Source organism: Rhopalosiphum maidis, chromosome 1, assembly GCF_003676215.2.
Source record: "Rhopalosiphum maidis isolate BTI-1 chromosome 1, ASM367621v3, whole genome shotgun sequence".
Lineage (NCBI taxonomy): Eukaryota > Metazoa > Arthropoda > Insecta > Hemiptera > Aphididae > Rhopalosiphum > Rhopalosiphum maidis.
Genome location: NC_040877.1, coordinates 84891349 through 84913105, shown reverse-complemented (window position 1 = coordinate 84913105; position 21757 = coordinate 84891349). Strand labels below are relative to the sequence as shown.

The 21757-nt window shown below is 26.3% G+C and overlaps 1 protein-coding gene across 1 annotated transcript; it reads right to left on the bottom strand.

Annotated features, from left to right (window-relative positions):
* Window positions 1–2216: 2216 nt before the first annotated feature.
* LOC113555856 (cryptochrome-1) lies at window positions 2217–20252 on the bottom strand. Its single transcript, XM_026960426.1, has 11 exons — window positions 20056–20252; window positions 9682–9893; window positions 6036–6176; window positions 4896–5068; window positions 4640–4801; window positions 4468–4572; window positions 4100–4344; window positions 3760–4033; window positions 3417–3664; window positions 3199–3355; window positions 2217–2817 (listed from the first exon to the last, which is right to left on the bottom strand). The coding sequence occupies exons 3-11, from the start codon at window positions 6157–6159 to the stop codon at window positions 2644–2646; spliced, it is 1662 nt and encodes a 553-aa protein (XP_026816227.1). The 5' UTR covers window positions 6160–6176; window positions 9682–9893; window positions 20056–20252; the 3' UTR covers window positions 2217–2643.
* Window positions 20253–21757: the final 1505 nt, after the last annotated feature.

Here is a 21757-nt window from a genome sequence, read left to right as displayed (position 1 = left end):
ATATATTTCGAACAATGATTACATACATTTTTTAAATGTCTTAAATTTTTTTTATAACACAGTTACATCGTCATCGATTTTCATTCTCTGAGCTTCCTCTCACTAGGCGACTTAAGGATAACAGAGTTTAGTTATCCCGTTGTTATTGGGATTCGGTGATACATTTTCTTTCCGGTCGCTGTGACCGAGTAAGAGCTTGTCTTGCCCGAATCCGTCATCAATCCTGGTTTACTTAGGGTCATCGGGAGATGGCGGCAGAGATGCACTAGGTACTGAGGATGTCGGTGGCAGTGGCGGTGGAGCAAACAGTTGCGCGGATACAAAATACGAAGACGACGTTTTCGTTACTGGTGACTCATAACTTATTCTTACTCTTTTTAGTAGGTAGACAAGTAGTAGATACCTAGATATTCGAGTGTTAAGGAATGACATAATATTTCAAGTTTTTAGTTTTTAGTCTTTCATAACCAGTCTTAAAGATCGTTCTTCGTGATATTATATGAATAAATTCTTAATACATTTACATAATGATCGATGCATATATGTGGAGCTTTAGAGAGGTGTAGCGTCTGCATAGTACTCCTTGAACATATAAAAACAATTTTATTATGTTATACTTATTACTGACCTATTATAATTGCAGTCGTACAAAACCCCCGACACCACCGACAAAAGATAGTTAACGCGGTTTACGCGTGACTTGCAACAAATATAAAACTACAGAAAAAAGATAAATAAATCTTAGTATAATTTTTTAGTGGTTTTTGTTTTGAATTGAATATATTTGATAAAAATAAAGTTTACAAGGTATAAAATATTTTAGTATATGGCCGCATAAATCAAATAAATGTGATCAAATACTGATTTCAATCAGGATGGATGAGGAAACAGGTTCGACGAACCAAGTTCGTAAAAGTTCGTAGTTATTTCAACTTATTTTGTTTATGTACATTCGAATTTGTAAACGATTAATTATTTCTATAACAGCAGTTTGCACACTGCTTCAAGTTATACTTCAATAAGTAGTTTTTGAAAAATTAATTAGATTAAATATAAAATTTTTTTGCAACAGGAATAAATAGTTAAAAAGTACATTTGACTATATCGAGTGTAATTATTGTCTACTGTTTCAAATTAAGATGGACCAATAGACCATACGTCTAATGTTTTAGAATATCGAACTATCAAGGAACGTTAACAACATAATATTATTCTTTAACCTCATTTATTCAATATACTTTTATTACTATTAATATAACAATTAATATTTATTGATGATCAGTGACTGTACAATTGACTGTTTTAGATGATTAGATCATATTATAGGTTCGTAGGCCTCGACGTACAATAGTGACCGGTAGTTAGTACTTAGTATTCACACAACGCATTGTTAACCGTTCGACCGTGACATACTCGTTTTATAGTAACGGTCGATTTCAAATAATTAATACAGACGTACTAATAATGATAGAAAAGGGATTCGATGTACGTTGATAATAAGCACTGCGGTGTTATATCACTACATAAATGTTATATATTTATTAAATAATTTGAATACTATTGATACTACTGAAAAATGAGGATTTAAAATTTAAAACAATCAGATAAAAATTCCATTTTATATAAATAATTAGGTTACACTTATAATAATGAATATCTACACGAATATTGTAAGTAGGTAGATTTGATCACATAAATAATAATATTTTATATATAAAATAAAACTAAGCGATAATCTAAAATTGACAGAGTAGGAGGAAGTAATAAAAATTAGTTAAGTTTAAATAATGATGGTAATTTCTTTTTAAGATACTTAATGATAAATACATGTTTTAATATTAAATATATATCGTGGAAAAAGAAACAATAATTACATTTTACAAATATAGGATAATATTTCCGTATATACTTGTATAGAAATATAGTTATCTATAGAACATTTCTGTTAATTCTATACTATAAACATTTTTAATATGTGAATTCTAAAAACATTAATATTAAAATTAAAAGACTTATATGGATAATACATGTACTATTTATGAATATCGTTTAATATATATATATATATTATTTGTATGAAAGCAATTATTATATTATTATATTTTTAGTTAAAATATTGTATGAATATTATTATTTTTAAAAATCTATATTGTCTATTCACCAAGAAAAATGCAATTTAAATTGTAAATTCAAAACTAATAGTATATCAAAACAATTAATATGTTATTCGATTGAGTGATGAAGTGTTTTCAAAATTTAAACTAGTATCCCTTAATTTTAGAATTATACACACCTAATATACGTGTTTAGTAATTTACTTAAATTAATTTTTATCGTTATATTTTGTTATGTCATTTGTACCATTCTATAATAATAAATAAGTAATTTAACACTAATAGGTTGTAACACAACTACACGACTAAGTAATAAAAATAATTAAAGTAGTATATGAACACACATAATTATAATAGGTAGAATAGTAAAAATATTAAGTGTGACTTATAAGACTTATCGTAGAGGCAAAAAAAATATTTTGACATAATATCTTATAAAGTATTTAATAAATAGTTGTTATGAGAAACAAAACGGAATCGTACTGCGCAGGAATAGCGTGGGCTTATAGTTAATAATTTCTTCTATGATTCAATTACATTTGTAGAAATCATACATTTCACTATCTTCGTTGTCCAAAGGAAGCAGTTGTTGCATGCATTCATCAGGAAGGAACATAAATTTTTGAACTTCTTCGCGGTCTGAAGGACAGCAATGTGGTACCATGTGCTCGTTTGTCATCGAAACGCGTAATGCCAGCATTTTCTAAAATTAAAATAATTTAAAAATATTGTAAAATTGATTATATAATATTGTATTTCATTAAAATAATTATCATTAATTTCTAAATTACGTAATAAATAGATGCTTAGATATATCTTCAATACAACAATTTATTTATTAATATAAATGTACAGTATGATATAAAAAAAAATTTTATTCACATTTTTAGAGGGAAGACCGATGTATTATAATTAATATTTTATATTTTATTTAAAGACAATACATGCCGTGCGAGAAAGAACTTTGTTTAAAACACGCAAAATTTTACAAGTAAATTGCACATTTATAAGTGATTGAGATTACGAGAATCGGCAGACTTTAACTGCCCGTAAAAGACTTGTCTAAACGAATAGATTTGTATACCTTTCTGTTTCCTCGAGAAACTTTTATATGGTTGACAATGCAATTTGGATAGTCCTTGCCAATAATGCATCCCACCTGTTTTTGAACTGATTCAGGACACTTCCACGGTTCGTACAGATATTCAATGGGCATGTTTTTTAATTCAGGAATATATCGTCTGTGAATACGAGATTAATATAGATGTTTATTTTGAAAATGTCCTTATTTAACGATCTTACTTAATGTATTCACCAGACGGGTCAAGCCTTAAGCCGTAATTTACCGGGCAAACGCACAAAGGGCAGTCCAAAAGTTGTTCAAATGTAGAGCTTGACACCCAAATCCAATTACCGGCGCACACAGAAAAATCAGCATCAAGCAAATACTTCATAAAATGATTCAACCCTTCAACCCAGCTAATCCATAGATCACCTCTTGTTAAAAAACACGCTAACGAATTTCGTACCACGTGATGAACCCATCCTTCCTAGAAAAACAACGAGAATGGTGTGAAACGGAAAATGATATTTCTATAATATGAGCAGGTAAATTAAAATACGCGAAACAGTTAAATGTTAGCACCTGCATCAATTGTCTCATTCCAGCGTCGATGAAAGGATATCCAGTTTTGCCGGATTTCCAACATTCCAACATTTTTTTATTTTCCGGAATATTAATATCGTTCCAAGGTATTGAAATGCACGCTGGATTATCTTCCATCTGGCCGAAGTTTTTGTTATCAATAGACATAGTATAAAAGTAATCTCTCCAAATGAGTTGGCTGGTCACGCTGTACTGAGGTAATAAATCTCCTTCGAATTCTTTGATAAAGAGTTTTGAAAGATCCCAGTAAAACCTAACAATAAATCATTGTATACATTTAGAAACTAATATATTTTGTTTCTAAAATCATATTCATTACTTTCTTATGGATAAGCATCCATATCGTAAAGCGGCACTGAGGCTGGAAGATGAGCTCAAAAGGTCAGGATTTACTTGGTTTGGCAAGTAAAACCCATTAACGAATGCTTCTTTTTCATATTTAAGTCGTTCTTTCAACTGTTCTAAAGCTCTAGTCTCACCACCGTACCAGCGATGTGAAGATGTTAAATTTTCTGGAAATTCTGGATAAATTCCAAAAGTGTCCGGAGTTGGATTGTGTAAGACCTTAAAATTAATTAATGCCATGAGTAATCAGTGATAAAAAAAAAATGATAAAAAAATAAAATATTTAAATATATTAAATTTAGATACTAACATGATTATTATACATTTTTTAAATGAAAATACCTTAAATTCGTCTAGAACAGAAGTAGGAAGTTCTTCAAAAATTGTACTTAACCAATCAATATTACCTACTGGTTTTGGAGGTTGACCAATTTTGTTCACTGTATTCTAACAAATTGGATGTGCATAATTATTTATTGTAAAAAAAATATTATTAACATCATTAACTACTCACTTGGAACTGTTTATAAGTGAATGGAGGTACTCCGCCGTTTTTTTCGATTACTAATTTTGGATTCCACAGTGTATGTGAAACTTTCTCAATGTATTTTATTTCATTTTCATTACAAAACGTCTTCACCTTATCATCACGATTTTTACCAATATGATCACAATCCTAAAATTATGAATTTCCAAGATTTTTTTAATATTACTCAAATAAATATGTTCATCAATAAATGATATAATAATAATAATAATAAAAATGATACCTGTTCAAAAGAAATAAAATCTAGGCCTATCTTTTCTTTTATTACTTGAAATATTTTAACTGGGGTTCCTTGAAGTATATACAAATGTCCTCCAAGCAAAGTTAAATTATTATTCAGGTCTTTTAAACTTTCCAGAAGAAAACGCATTCGATTATACCCATACCATTTTGCATCTAAATAAACAAAATGCATAATACAAAATATTAGGTTAAGTTAAATATGTACAATATTAGTTATTTTATCAAGAATTAACAGGTATAAATATTTAACTTACAACATTTTATTCATACATATACCTGTACAACGATTTAAATGAGGTATAGTAAACAAAGAGTGTATGTAAGGTTGACACTTAAATTATAAGATATTTCAATTTTGATTTGCAATTTTAAATGATAAGATTATAAATTAACATTTTTATTTAAAAAATGAACAAAAAACTAATCTTATTAAAAAAAAAGTTAAGATTTATATTCTAAATCTCTATTTGCACTATATAACTGTTAATATTGTAATACAAAATACTACACTATTTACACAAAATAATTTTTGCAAAAGAAATTTAATCATATTACGATACTAAACATGTCATTAACGTCTAATGAAAAACAAAACCAAACGGTTATTTAACGAAAGCCAATAATGTATTAACCGTTTAAACAATAAATTCTACTAAAAAATATGGTAAGTACCCATTTTTTTTTTAATTACCTATGTATGGCTAAAACAACAATTCTTATAGTTATTTGTATCGTACATTTAATTGCATTTTTTGATATGTCTTATAATATTATTAATTATTCATATGTGTACCTTTTTAAATAGTTTTGAATAACTATATATTATTTATCGTGTATACCGGTAGTAATAGATTTTGGATTGTTAATAAAAACAAATATTCATGACTCATTTAATAATTTAATAGACTATAATGTGATCACTGATTTACTAATGCCACTATTATATTATATACAATTTACTGAATTATTATGCGATCAGTGATATTATAACAGTTGTAGTAGGTAATGATTTGAATTTTAAATATTTATATTTTGTATGAAAACACAATATTAGTACGTGATATACATATTCCGTGTATAATTATTACTTAACGAATTATTACTTTATTGATCGACTTACTGAACGTTGTTTCATCAAAAATGAACAGAGTAACAAGACTTTCGGCATTGTTTTGAGCTTCAACCAAGGCTGGGTTGTCATGCAACCTTAAGCCGTTTCTAAACCAATGGACGGCGATAGTCATAATTACTGTTTTACGACCTGTAAAAAGAATACCATATTATATAATTACCTATAATAAATAAGTCGTATTTAAAACATTTTCAACATAAGAATTTTGGTTTTGGGCGGTGGTAACGTATATTAAATTATCATATGTATATGGCGAGAGCATTCAACACTTGGCCCGCAAATGGGCGCGTGAACAAATTGTAGTATTTTCCTGTTTTACGAGATCATCTCGTATTATGAAACGTCACAATCCTGTTATTCAAGATTATAAAAATTTGCCATTTTCCTATTATCACAGATTAGATTAACTTATTTTTTAACAATTAATACTTGGTTCTTACTTTTCTCGTATAGTGTTTTAACATGCATAAAATTAACGTTAAATGCCTATGTTTACACTTAATATAAATGTTAAAAAGTCAAGTTTTATTATAATGATAAATGAAATGTTTTTCGCAAAATATTGGATTTAATTAAACACTATATAACACTACATTTTGACAACAAAATACAAGTTATTATACTATTTTTATTTTCATCAAAGTTATTGTTAACTTTTATTAAACTTTTTTTAAATTTATAATTGTAATTATCATCTTATACAATAGGTAATAATTTTCTAATCTTATCTTAAACTATCATATAAAAATCAAATTCTTAACAAATAATTGTTTTAATTATAAACATTTAAGTTTGGACTAATTTAGAGTATTGTAATACACATTTACGATGAGCTCATGTGAAAATATAATTTTATAGAGTCGCATAATACACGAATATATTATTAAATACATGTGCATTGTATATGTTTAGATACTCGTATAACAGTACCTATCAGTATAAAAATAATACAACAAATGGATTTATATCGTTAACAGGCGACAGGACTATATTATAATGGATCGTGTAATAACCACAAAGATTAGAAATGAGTTAAGATTTGATTTTTCACTATTTTAGTTAAATTTAACACTTAAATAATATATATGCGTATTTAATATGTATGTGAAAAGTATATGATATTTACCACTTATTACATTGTACAATATATTATGTTATCTTGTTTACATAGTTAGATTATATGTTTGAAGTAGTTTTTAAGTTTTATTGTTACGTCTCATTTAACTTTTTGTTTGATGCATAAACCGTCAATTCTTTTTGTGTATTTGCTTATCTACTGTTTTTGTATTATTAGATATTATCTATACTACTTAAGCTATCAAATGTTCAAATTTAGTGTATTACAATTTAAAGTTAATTTGAGTCGTCGTTTTTAGAAAGAAAAAATTAGAAACCTATCCCCATCGTCTCTAAGTAAGGTATATTGTTTTATTCAAATAATATTATAATATGACGGTCATTATAATGTATAATATAATACATTTTTATTCAATTTAATACTTTGGATAGGTACCCAGTAAAGATACAAATTGTGAGACTTCACCGTGTTTTCTCCGAAGTCCAGTGAACAGTTACTTAACTTTTTTCTAGTACAGACAGTACAGTATAATATACATCAATTAATCAACTGTAGAACGTTTTTTTGTTTGAAACGTCAACTTAATGCTACATGTTTTCATTAATTTTTGTAATTTATTTAATTTGTGTTAAAAATGTCAAAGCATTTATATAAAATAAAAATGTAACTATATATTACCCTAGTATAATATGAGTATTAAATACAGTAAGTGACTACATTTTTCAATGTTAACTTTTTTTTAATTTTTAATTTTATACACAATTTAAATTATTTCTTTTTAACATTTATCGATACACTAAAATTCACCTTTTTCCAAAATTAAAAATTCTAATTTTTAATGGAACAATGGCTTATCATTCTTTTAGTGAAAACAACTACCTAGTATAGTAGTAATTTATATTGCTCATAAAAGTTTATCATAATAAATAATTCGTCTGAAATGTATAAAATTCTGTAATACCGGTATAATATTCCATATAAATTTAGATTCAGTTTTCTTTTAAAATATAAAATAAACAATAAATTCAAGTTTCAATTGAAAAAAATTGGTTGCCTTAGAATCACTACCTACGATAAAAAAAAACAGTATAGCAGAGAAGTGTTGTGTAATTATAACTTGAGTTTATTTTCGTTCAAACACGTGTAATAATGTATACGTACGTTGTCACGTGATATGTATACAGTAAAATTTATAAATTGATTGAAAATGTTTGTAGTTTACAATCGAAATTCTCGTCTTTCGTTTATGATTTGTGTTGAATTAATAAATAAATAAAAATAATTTAAAAATCAAATATTTTTAATTAAATTTAAAACTAGTCTTAACAACGCATTACTACAACGGATAATATTAACAGTGTTTCCTGTAACATAAAACGGTTGCATACTAGGTATATACATTGCAACAGATTGAAATTTACAATATTATTATAATATATTATACTCAAGGTAATAATCATCAGACGTATTAACAACGTTTATAGGATTTTACATGATTTTATAATAATTTTAATGATAGACGTATCATGTAAAAACGATTTTCCCCATTCCAGTTGGGAATTTAAGAATTTCGATTGTCACGATTAAAAGTTATTGGGCTGGGTGATGTAACATATTATTATTATTATCATTCGTTGTCCATCAAAATATTTTAAAAGCCGTCAAAATTGGTGAATAGCGATCCTTATTGGTGAAAATTTCAAAAAAGAAAACAGTTCATTTTAACAGTAATACACTAATACTTGCATAGTTTATAATATTGCTTTTAATTGAAATTTGATCAACTATCGATTAACAGTTAGGTAAGCCAGGTTAATATGTTGACTCTAAAACAATATAATTTTGCTTTGTTAAAGTAATACAATAATATATATATATGCTGATTGCTGGTACATAATAGGTTTGATCTATGATGAGATTTAATGTCGGAAAGTTTCTCGATGATGCTCCATCCTGCATCCACGTTATTTTTGGACCACGATATTATTATTGTATTTATTCAAGAACTCAAGATGTTTGTAAGAAATTTCTATTTTATAAATTTTTTAAATGAAAATTCCGGATACTAGAAATTTCATAAGAACAATATTTTAATGATTTTGTTGATGTATATTTTGTTTACGTATGATTAATATAAAAGAATCTTGTTTATTTAAAAAAAATCAAAATATATAAATAAATAATTAACAAAGTCAAACTAGTGAAATATATCCCTGAATTTAATAAAAAAATATTTCTAATTTTTATGATACCAATGTTCAAGTTAAGGCTGTACTTAAAATAAAAAGTCAAATTTTTAAATTTTATACATTTCTGAAATCATACATCTCTAGGTTACATATACAATATACGTATACATACACATGCGGATAATGGTACTATAATAATATGATCGTATAAACTCGGATAACAGTATGGGTTTTCCAGTAGGCCTGGTAAGATAACAATTGAATAATTTAAGACATGCGTCTCACAGCCAGAACGTGATTTGAATTGGTAATAATTTTCTAGAAACGATACATTATAAAATATTTGTTAAAAATATGATAATTTTACCTGGTTATGAATAGCGAACAGGTATACCGTGAACGGCCGCTCGTTATTAGCCAATGCAGCAGTTCAAGATTCGGCCGTGATGCGTGTGCGTGGTCGTAGAAGTCGGCTAGCTACTTATATACAACTGATGCTGGAACGAGTGTGGAGGGGTTCGAAATTCGGCGTGACGTTTAAGAGAAGGGGTGTTTTAACGGTGGTGGACATTTCTGTAACTATAATATAGATTACATTATTGTGAGCCAGTGAGTATACAAAGTTATTGATAATAACTTATTATAATCATTAATTAAATATAAAATTACATTATTATTGAAGTTTGCAGGTTATTATTATTGCATATATTAATATATATGTATATTATGTATGTTAACAATTTCAAACCGATTCAAAATATTTATCTAATTAACAATAAAAATAGTAAAAACGATAATGAAATAATTTTAATAATAGTAACATTTAATAACACGCGTAGGATAGATAGGAGAGGAAAAGTCATGGGAACGGTGGAAGTTCCTTTTAAAGAAAAGAAAATGGACATTGCTCAATTATAGATACTGGAGGATCTAAGTCCAAATAGATTATTTTTGACAAAAATAATGTAATATTACTATATCAATAGAAAAGAAGAGTATCATAGACAATAGTGTGAATAAGGGCATCATTCCGCTATTTAAATAAATACACATAACTTTGGTTAACTCGCTCAAGCTGGTACTTATCAATAATAGTAAAAGATTGCATATACAAAATGTTGTACCGTACTCTAAGTCAAAATGGACATTTATTATAATCGAGTTGATGAAAAAAAATTAACGATTTTTAATCAAAAATACTTGGACATAATATCATCATAATAAATCGAACCTATATTATGGCATGCAGTATGGTGTATAGACGGTAAATTTAACTTGTTGAATTCCTATTGGCACTCAAGTAATCGTAAAAATTTGAAAACGATTGATCCGAGAACCATATTATATTAGAAAAAAAATAATAAACCCACGGATTAAGGTATAAAGTGAGAATACAATATAGTTTTCGGACCACTGTTATTTTCAATTATTAACGGTTGCCCAGTGAATTGGTCGGGTTATAAGTACTTACGATTAATAATTGTTTTATAAATCAAAAATGTTAAGAATGCAAGTTTTAATCATATTAAAAGTATAGTTAATTGTATTTTTGTATTTATTTATCCTATACGGTACCTATTCTAATACAGAGTGATATATATGTCATAGGCATGTAGTCAAAGAATTTAATTGTTATGCAATTTTTCTATCCACCTAGACATTTAGTCAAATGCCTATTTCGAGTTAGGCAAATAATAAAAATGAAACATATTGTATTATTTTAAAAATTTAACTATCTCTTTTATTAATTATTTATTGTTATTTTAAATAAAAAAAAAAACTATGTATTATTTATAAACATGTAAAACATGTGGGAAATATGTTTAATTTGGTGTTCATCGGTACTATTGTTTTATAATTTAAATCATAAATATATATATAAGTAATGACTAATCAGATGTAATAGTACCTACAAGTATAAAAAATGAATAAAAAGGCTGTATTATAATTACAAACTTTTGTTAATTTTTATTTATTACTTGTTGTTTTTTGGTGGCATTTGCTGGAAAATTTAATATTTTTTCAAAAACATAAACACCGATTGGTTTTACATTGCTGCTTTCCTATATAGTACTCGCCACTACTCGTACTATCGTCTACGTCTGATTTGCCTATATGCCCACGACATATACATACATAAATATATATGATTTAAGTGAAATTTTGTCTAAGGTTAAATCTTGATTTTTTAGTAATAAAAATAAGATATTTTTTAGTTTACAGATTCACAGTATAAGAAAAAGTCCAGTGTCATATAAATAAGTATCTACCTAAATTTAGTTGCGCTACGATCCATTTAGTCATTTGGTATGATAGATAGTTATGTTGGTAGAATATACGAGTTACGAGATATAAGTATACATATGAGAACATCGCAAAAGATAACTTACGTATAAATGAATCACGGTATTCTCCTGCGAAGCTGTAAGTTATAAAATTTAAAAATTTGGCAAAATTTAAATTTTGATCATAAAAAGTATAATATAATTATAATATATTGTCTTCTCAATTCGCTAAAAATGTTGGTTGGAAATGCACAGGTTTTTTTTGAAATTAAATAAAACAAACGTTTAAAAGTGTTTCTTAATTGTTTTAAATAAGTTTAAAGCAACTCGTTGATATCCTTTTTCAGTTAAAAAAAAAAAATCAATTTTTTATAAATACAAAATAATAAATTATTTATTTATCTGAAGTAAAGTCAACTATTATTATTAATTCTAACTCATAAGTAATAGATTTTTTTTAAATCCAAATATAAATTATTTTGAACATCGATCAAACCGTTTTAGATAAAACCATTTGTTTAAAATACTTTTTAACTCTGAATTCAAAACTACGAATATATAAGTCGGCTGCCTTTGTTCTACATACCTTCGTAGGTTTAAGTACTATCTCTTTTCCATATGGTATACTTATCATGATGTTATGTAAGATGGAACTACGTTTTATAGGTATATTGCCATCGAGTAAAATATTGTACATGTATACATGTATATACAAATCAATAGTATTACTAATAACTAATAATAACTATTATATAAATTGTACTATATTATATATATTTTATTGTGCATAGGTAATATATTAGTATTTATTTTATCATTTTAAAACGATATTTTAATTGTTATTACGATAGTTAAAAATTAAATACATCCGTTTTATCATTTAGATAATAACCGTATTATATTTATATATCTTATCTGAATTCAGTTAAAAAAGCGTATTCCCTATCCATCATAACTGAACGTATATCTAGATGATTTTTTTGGTTTTTTTTTCTGAACACGACAACGTCGGGCCGCAGTCCACTCGGTCCACCCGGTTTCGGCGAATGACCGTGTGTGCACAAGAGTGGGAGGGCAGAGTGAGAGAGAGAGAGAGCGAGAGAGAATGACGGCGAGTGTGAGAAAAGAGGGTCCAAGAGAAAACGGAAAACACGTGGCTCGAAATTATGTGTCACGCGGTGTCACGAGCAGGTACACGAATATCGTATCGGGACTCGGGAGCGCGTTCGTCGGCGGGTAAATACGCCGCGGGACACGTGGGTGTAATGTCGAACGGAACGGCCGAAAATCGCCGGTTCACGTGTCCCGTGCACGCGATAGGTACAACCGTGTAACTAAACCGCGAGTATAAGATAAACATACTGTATAACGTATTACGCAACGGCGATGTTATGGTGCGCGGCAGTAATAATAAAACACATCGAACACATCATTGTGTATATCCCAATCGCCTTGGATGCCGTGCACTGTTTCACTGACCCTAAAGTTCCGACGAATTGTACGTACGTAACGCGTAATTGTAATGTATAGGGCGTTTGGCTGTTTGATTGTTTTCGACGCACTCCCCCTGTACCATCGTCGTGCGCTATAAATAATAACAGCGATATCGTACGACCGCCGAGCAACCATATAACAACCATGGTATTAATTGTACACGGTGAAATCATTAAATGTGCAGGTACACCGTCCCATATTGGCTATATTACGGCATCGAGCGGCGTTATATTATTACGCGTCACACCGTCCACGTTTTTTGCATTAATGAAAACGATTGACATTGTTACTGTTACTGTTGTAACGTCACAATATGACGTCTTGTCACACAACGTTCGCACTTCGATTGCGAACGTCCCGCGTCTGCGTCGCGGAAAACGAAAAAAAAAAAAAAAATTATCATAATAATATATTATAATCATTTCGTAGTACTCGCGTACTTTTTTTTTTTTTTTTGCGATATTTAAAATGTGTCAGTAAACCATAACGAAACGGCTGTACTTAATCGGTGAAGAGTATTACCTACAAAATGATTATTGTTATTGTAAAAAAAAAAAAAAATTGAATAATACATTTTTTAACATAAGCGTATGTATAATATGGATCTTTTTAATTTGAACGACTCGTCTACGATCAGTGGATAGTACTCGCGGAACATGCTTGTAACCGTTTTAATTTTTAAAGAACGTGTGTAATATTTTTGATATTTTTTTGATTCGCAAGGGCGCCGTCCGAACTTCTCATTGCAATCAAGGTTTTTTACGTGTATTTTGAGTTGCAAACAGCGGTTACAATTAAATGCATGAAAATATTATCGTCTTATTCGTAAAAAAAAAACCGACATAATATCTTTCCTCTCTAAATTAATTAGCGGCAAAATTGTATGTTTCTCTCTCTTAGACCGTATTTCCGTATTTCTTTCATTGTTCCTCGATATTACTCATGAACATGTTCTACATTTTATACCAAAAACTACCGTACTAATTATGAGTAAAATAACCCCTTAGAAACAATGTTGAGGGCGGGAAATGAATCTGGACTCGATTTCTTTTGTTTGTAAGTATTTACTGTATATTATGAGTTAACCGGCTCCGCAATTCTTATACATTTAAAGTTTAACCGTATTTTAGCTAATCTTATTATTAAATTGAATGCTGCTATACAGTATATAATATGTTATTTATGTTATTGCATTTTGTTATGTTATTATTTGATATGTATTTATAATTCTATAATTGAGCCAACTTAGGGCGTTTATCTCTATAAATAAATAAATAAAAAAATTATCGTCACACATAGTCGTGTAATGTGTATCAGGAGTGGCTTAACGAAAAAATTTAAGATCATTCGATTACATACTACTTCATTTTATAATTAAATATTTATAATTTTTGCGTGCATTCATAATAAATAAATGTGGTAATTTTATTATAATTTTGTTTATAATTAAAACGAAATACATACAATAATTATTGCTTAAGGGTTAAGAATAAGAGGTGTTTAATATTATTGTTGGTAATAAATAAGTCTATAAATATATAAATGAAAAATTAATTTAATGTTAAAACATGGTATTGCGTATTTGTTTATTAGACGATTAAAAGCTAGCGTATAGTTTTCACGACTGATAAACGAAGAAAAACTGCTCGTTAATGTTCATTAGTTGCCGTTATATCAGGCATTTTGAATTATTAATGAAAATTATTATGCAAATCACAGTCGTAGCAATAAATGTACGTACAAAAATATAAATCCTTTCAAATTACTGACGGATTGACCGCGGTCGACCATTTGGCCACCAATAATTTACACTTTTACAGTGTCTAACGAGTATTTGAAAGTTTTACGTACAAATGAATAATGGTAAACGGATATTTTCTCATCGATATATTTTATAACGAACAATTAATAAAAAATTACTAAAAATTCTGACATGTAAATGATACATTTTGTAAAAAAATATTTGATCTCTGATTAAAAATTAATAAATAATTAAAATATCTTCGTCCATAATGATGCGAGGTTGTAAAATAATGTAATCTCAATACATCTAAACAAATCAAATAATTTATAATATTACGGCTACATAGTTATTGACAAAATGGCAACCTAGAAATTCATTGGATTTTTGTAACAATTTTAGATTTAAATGTAACAAGCTAATACAGTATATTAGTACTGTTATTTTTTATTTAAAAAATCTTTTAAGTATTACTATTATTTTATTGTTTCAAGTAGTTCAGTTGATAAAAATTATATCTATAATTTATTATATTTATGAAAATTGTTGGAAATATTAGACCATGAGCAAAAAAAAAAATAATAATTTAATATTAAATAATATAAAAAAAAAAATGAGATGAAGATGTCTACATCACAAATATATTGATTTGGGGGGGGGGAATGTCCGCGATTTATGAATAACAACATCAGTATATCGAAAATATTTGCGATGTATCTCAATTTATAGAAATATAAAGGTAGTACTATCAATTAATTCGGTTATATTTTTATTCATTACCGTTTTTATATAAAATGCAATTATTACCTGATGCACTAAATCCTAAACATTACCAGTACACTGAATAATACGGCATGCGGAATGCCGTATGCGTATTACGTATTATAGAGCAAGTTTTATTTTTTGTTAATTTGTTTATACTGTATAGTGTATACAATATTATAATAGATATAGTATATAAAAAGAATATTTAACCTTCGTAATGATTATAATGTTTCGAACAATCATCAGGATTGTAAATTTGCTTTTAATTTTGGAATAATGTTGTACAACGCAATTTTTAAGTAGTACTTGAAGATGGACGAGGTTAACGGTTATTCTTAATCATGTAAATGGATGGATAATGCTTATCATGTTGGCCAACAGAAAAAGAGATATCATAATATTTAATTATTGATATCGTTCTTATTTTCTAGAGATTATCGATATATAAAAAACTAAAAAATTGATACCGATATTAAAATTTAGAAATTATATCACTAATATTTATTTTTATATAATCGTGTACCTACTACCTATAACTGACATTTTTTCATGTTATTATTTACAACTTTTCGTCAGAAAGAATAACAAGTACTGATACGTTTTTACAATAATATAATATAATAGTAAACATTAAACACAAATAATTGTCAAGTAAAAATAACATTACGACAATAAGTTAATATTAATAAATATATTTCTTACTAATGAGCTACGATATGAAGATAATATATTTGGTATATACAGGGTGATTATTTTATCGTACGAAAATCATTATTTAAAAATCTGCATTTTTAAAAATATTATTTTTACGTAATTTCTAGTCAAAATAACACTAAATCAAGAAAATTTCAAATGAAATTGATTTATCTAAGATGGAAAAATTTTAAAATCTGATAACCACTTTCTCACGAAATCCATCCATATATTTTATAAACTAATTAATAACATATGAATTAGTTTATTAAAATCCATATAATCTCAAAATCTGTTGAAAAGTAATACTATTATGTAATTATTTTAAAGTATTCATAAGTAGTTTAGGTACATGATGAGTAAAAATTAATTAATTTTAATATTATCAAAAAAAGCTATTGGGAAAAAAAAATTAATATAAAATAACTATATTATCTAATAAATATTTTTACATTTAGAGGAGAGTTATAATTGTGAACTGTGATAGAGGGGCATAGGACATTTAATGCGTTGTTTACAAAAATCACCTGGGAAAAATAGAACTACAATTATTATGAATGATTATTTCTTGCACTCCGTGAGGAATTTTGGAGTTTGATCAAATATAACAAAATACGGCCGAAAGTGGTGTTTTAACATTCATATCAGCCCCCTAAATACGCACTTGTGGTGGTTTGTTATAACCCCGCTGCGGCGAGCGAAAACTTTATAGCACCGCCACGCAGGTTTGTTATCTCCTCGCCTTCCATAATAAACACAAAATAATGAGTTTATTTATAAATATTTATTAATAGTTCTAATAATTTAATAGTAAATACATCGTAGAAATTCAAAATAATGAGTTTCTTTGTTGATATTGAAATTTTGACGAGTAGTTGGCGAGTTGTAAGACGTGTTTGAAATTAAGGTGAACTGATTAATAGACTAAAATTTTGCGGGGCATTTCGAGTAAACTTTAAAAAAATCGTAAACTCCTTGATAGAATTTCGATTTCGACGTATCGAAATATTCTGGAATATATTTAGTTTTAGAATATGAAATAAAAATGTATGTTATTATTCAAAAAAGTAAAAACTTAATAAACAATAACGATAGAAAAAATATTAAAAAATATTATTTAAAAAAAAAAATGTTGTATTTTAACTAGAAATTATGTGAAAATATTATTCAATATCAAAAAGATTAATATGTATTGAAATAATATTTTGTTTGATAAAAAAATCACTCAGTACACATATTACACAAATTGTATGTTATAGCTGTATAAATTTACAAAACGTAATAGTATTATCTAGCAATATCACAATCCATGAAAACTATTTAAGATTAGAGTGTTAGATGTAAATATTTATTTTTATTGGCTGTTATAAATTGTATTATATTTTCTGTACCGTTTTTGACTGTTAAGAAAAAAAATAAAACTTTTAGCGATATCGTAATGTTTTTGACAGTAAAATTATTCTTGGATATCGAATGTATTAAGAAGAAATCACATACATCAGAGATATCATTAGTCTAATCATTAGCCTACTACTAATCATTTTAATGTTCAATAATTTATATTGTTTTTATTTTTATTTAATAATAATTAAATGCTTTAAATTCGAGTTGTTATTGTTTAATAATGTTTACCTTAATTTTATATTAACTTAATAGGCAATACAAATTAATTTGAATGTAACGATCGGTTCTGTTCTAATAGATATTTAATGTCATCGAAGATCGTAATTAGTGATAAGTAATTATATGATCAACGTTTATTGAAAATTCAACTGTTTCCAAAAACATATACCTATAGAATAAGAATAGATATTATGTATAAAATTGAAAAAAAACATAATAGGTATCGTATTATATTTTAAGGAAAATATTTGAGCAAGACGAATAAATGTGCATTATTCAATATCATTAATACGAGATGAATATATTCATCACACATTAGCACATGTTACACAAAGATAATACGGTTATCTAACAAAGACAAAAAAAAAAGGCCAAATTGTAAGATATTTATTTTAGAAACTGATCACATTATTAAAATCAAAATAACTAAGCTATCTAATTTTTTTATTTTGTATTGAATAAATGGTTAAAAATGAATTTTAATACTTTTAAATATATTTTATTGAAAATTAATGCTAGTTTTGGAATGGTTGTAAATTAAAATTTATAGATAATATAATATTAAATAAAGGTTAAGAACAAAGAAGTATTGTTTTTATATCACAATAAAATATAAATAATAATATTAGTAAGTAAAAAAAATATATAAATAAATTTATCGGAAAAATCTGTTTGTCACAAATTTAAAACCATTTATCAGTATTATTTAATGAAAGTTTAAAAAAAAGTATTCAGAATACGTATTAAAATAATCTTTTTCAAAATGTTTGATGCATCTAAAATATAATTTGAATAATAATAAAAAAAACAAGCATTTTTATCTAATAGATTACCAAGGAAGAAAACTTCTAAACAATACATAAAAATTAACTTGAGCCAAAAATCTTAAATACTGTAATTTGTTTTAAAACTTAGTTATACAAATTTTTTTTAATTATTCATTTAAACACGACGAATAGATGAACACATAAGCCTTATTTTTAATAACGGATAATACACTTAAATTAAATCTAACATGTTTATAAATAAAATGAGATGGACATAGAAGAAAAATTTGTACACTGTAGGCCTCATTATTATAAATACATTTGTAAAATTATATTCATTTTAAGCCTATAAACTTTATAGTATAAAGGAATAGACAAAGTTTGATTTTTTAGAACTACTTATTGATCCTTTAAGAGTTGAAAACACGTAGGTCGCGATAGATTTTCAGCAGAAAATTTGGGTATAGTATGATATGAAAAATAAAACTACAGTAGGTAATTTGTAATAATATATAAATATATATATATATATGTAATGGTAAGATTATAGAAAACAATATAATGTATCAGAACTTAATGAGATACTTCAGATACTTAGTTTTCATATTTAATGGACCAGAAAAGAGATCAAAGTGAGAATAATTTATAATTTACTGAAGAAACATAGCTTTAGAGAGGAGTAAGTTTTTTTGCAAAATCAGCATTATGAAAAGGACTTTAAAGTGTATACGACCTAATAAGTATGGAAAGTATTTAAAGTAAGCTATAATAAATTAATAACCATAATAATTATTGAATTCTTAATTCTTAATAAAATACAATAAAAGAAAAATAAATGCGCATTCGCTATTATCTGCCGTTGTAAACATAGAATCTAAATTTTCTAGAAATCGAGCAGTATGTGGATCATTTTTTTTAAACTATCAATACCCAAAATCCTTATCCATATTTAAAAAAGTGGTTCTTAACAATATTTGCGATATTATATTATTATATTTGATCATATGAATATATTGTAAATTTAAATGTTGTTTAGTATCAATTCTATCAGTCTGAGTATCAACATACTATCAATATTGTTATCAGTTTTCGGCATTATTTATAGCAATAATATAAATGTATTTATTCATTTTTAAAATAAATTATTTACGATATTATTAGTGATGCAATGTTTTTTTTTTTTTTAATAAGTTTATCGTTATTAAATAAAAACAAAATAAAATTTGTTGATTAAAACAAACATTTTTTCTTATTTAAACAATAATATTTGTTGGCTAAAAAATATTTGATTAGTTTTAATTGTTTTATATTATTTGTCAGATGTCTAACATAATGATAGGATTCATATTGAAGTACAAATTCAATGGACTTACCATACAAAGTCTGAGATTGTTTACTGTTACCACTTTTAATCGTTGTCACTCATAAAATATATAATAATATTGGAATAATAAACATCTGCACTGTTAAACACGATATTTAAAAATATATAAAAAAAAATTTTGTCAATTTGATTATTTAAAATATTATAGAGTCTATTTCTTTTGCCGGACAGTTACTATGTTTGCAACTGTTGAGTAATCAGTGGCACGTCAGCATTAGTAAGTCAAAGTTTAAGGTCTAGTAAGGTAGGGATATATCATACATATTGGCTCGTCTTATCGTTAAGAAATGAGAAAACTCGTAACACCGATGAACGAATTATGTCCAGCATTTATGTAATTAAAATATTAAATAATGATTAATGACTAAAGCGCATATATCTATTTACAGTTTGAATATCGATTATTATTAAATTATTTAATAATTAATTAAACGAACAAAGGACATATATTTTCGGATATCATTTGCAGAGAAAATATGTATATAATATGTGCCTATCTGAACGTTTAAATACAGTAAAAATAACTATTGTTATACGTTAAAAATGTATAATAAGAAATAACCGTAATTAAATAAATTACACTAATAATATTTTTAATTATTTTCGCGAGTTTATTTTGGGGAAAAAAACAAAAACGTCTATAAGCGTTTAATTGTATTTAATGACCGATCAAAGAACTGTCTGTATTGTTTTACAACCAGGATATAAAAAAACATTGTGTTATATCATTGAGGCTAATGATCAACACGTGTCACAAGTTTATATAAATCCGGGAAATATATAGCAACCATACTGCCCAGTGTTGATCTACAATCTTATACTGTATAGGAAAATCGCAATCGGAGTTAAGAACGATGAATATCTATTGGATTAATAAATTGTTTAATATTCAAACCTAAGATTTTGAAATGTAACACAATGTTTCATGTAGATTTTGATTATAAGAATTATAAAAAAAAAGCCAAAAATAATTCTATGAAGTTTTGTTTATGAGTATCTGACGTATAATTTCTTTTAAGTCGTATGTGATCGGAACATCAACGAATAATTTTAAATTATATATTTTACAATACTGGATGACAATTGATGCAAAAGGAAACTCCCGTATAATTTTACTAAGCCATGTTAAGCAATCAAATTGTTGAGCTGTAGGCAATAATTTATTAGTTAATACTCTGATTATACATTTAATATTGTTTTTCAGATAAGAATATGATATAAGTTATGATGTGTTTTAATATGATTAAATGTTTTTCTATTTAAAAATATCCAGATTTTTTTTTAAATAAACCATTTTCGTATATAATATAAAATTAACTAAATACTTTAGAGGATGTATTCTTTATTTTTTTTAAATTATGAATTGGGTTTAAAACTTTAAAGTGATCCAAAGAACAAATATGTAGTTAATATTTAAAAGAAACCAATATTTTTACATACGAATTAAAATAATTACTATTCATGTTATAGATTAGGGTTTTTTCAAATTTTATAACAATGACAATTTAAATAAAACTATATATATACAAATTATAAAATCGATTTTAATAGAAATCAATTTTTAAACTTATTTTAAAATATATATTTTCTATGATAAAATAAAATAAATTTAATTATGCTTCACAAGTCAGGTTAACACTTTAATATTATTCTAAAAAGTAATATAAACACCGAATAAAAAACGTACCATG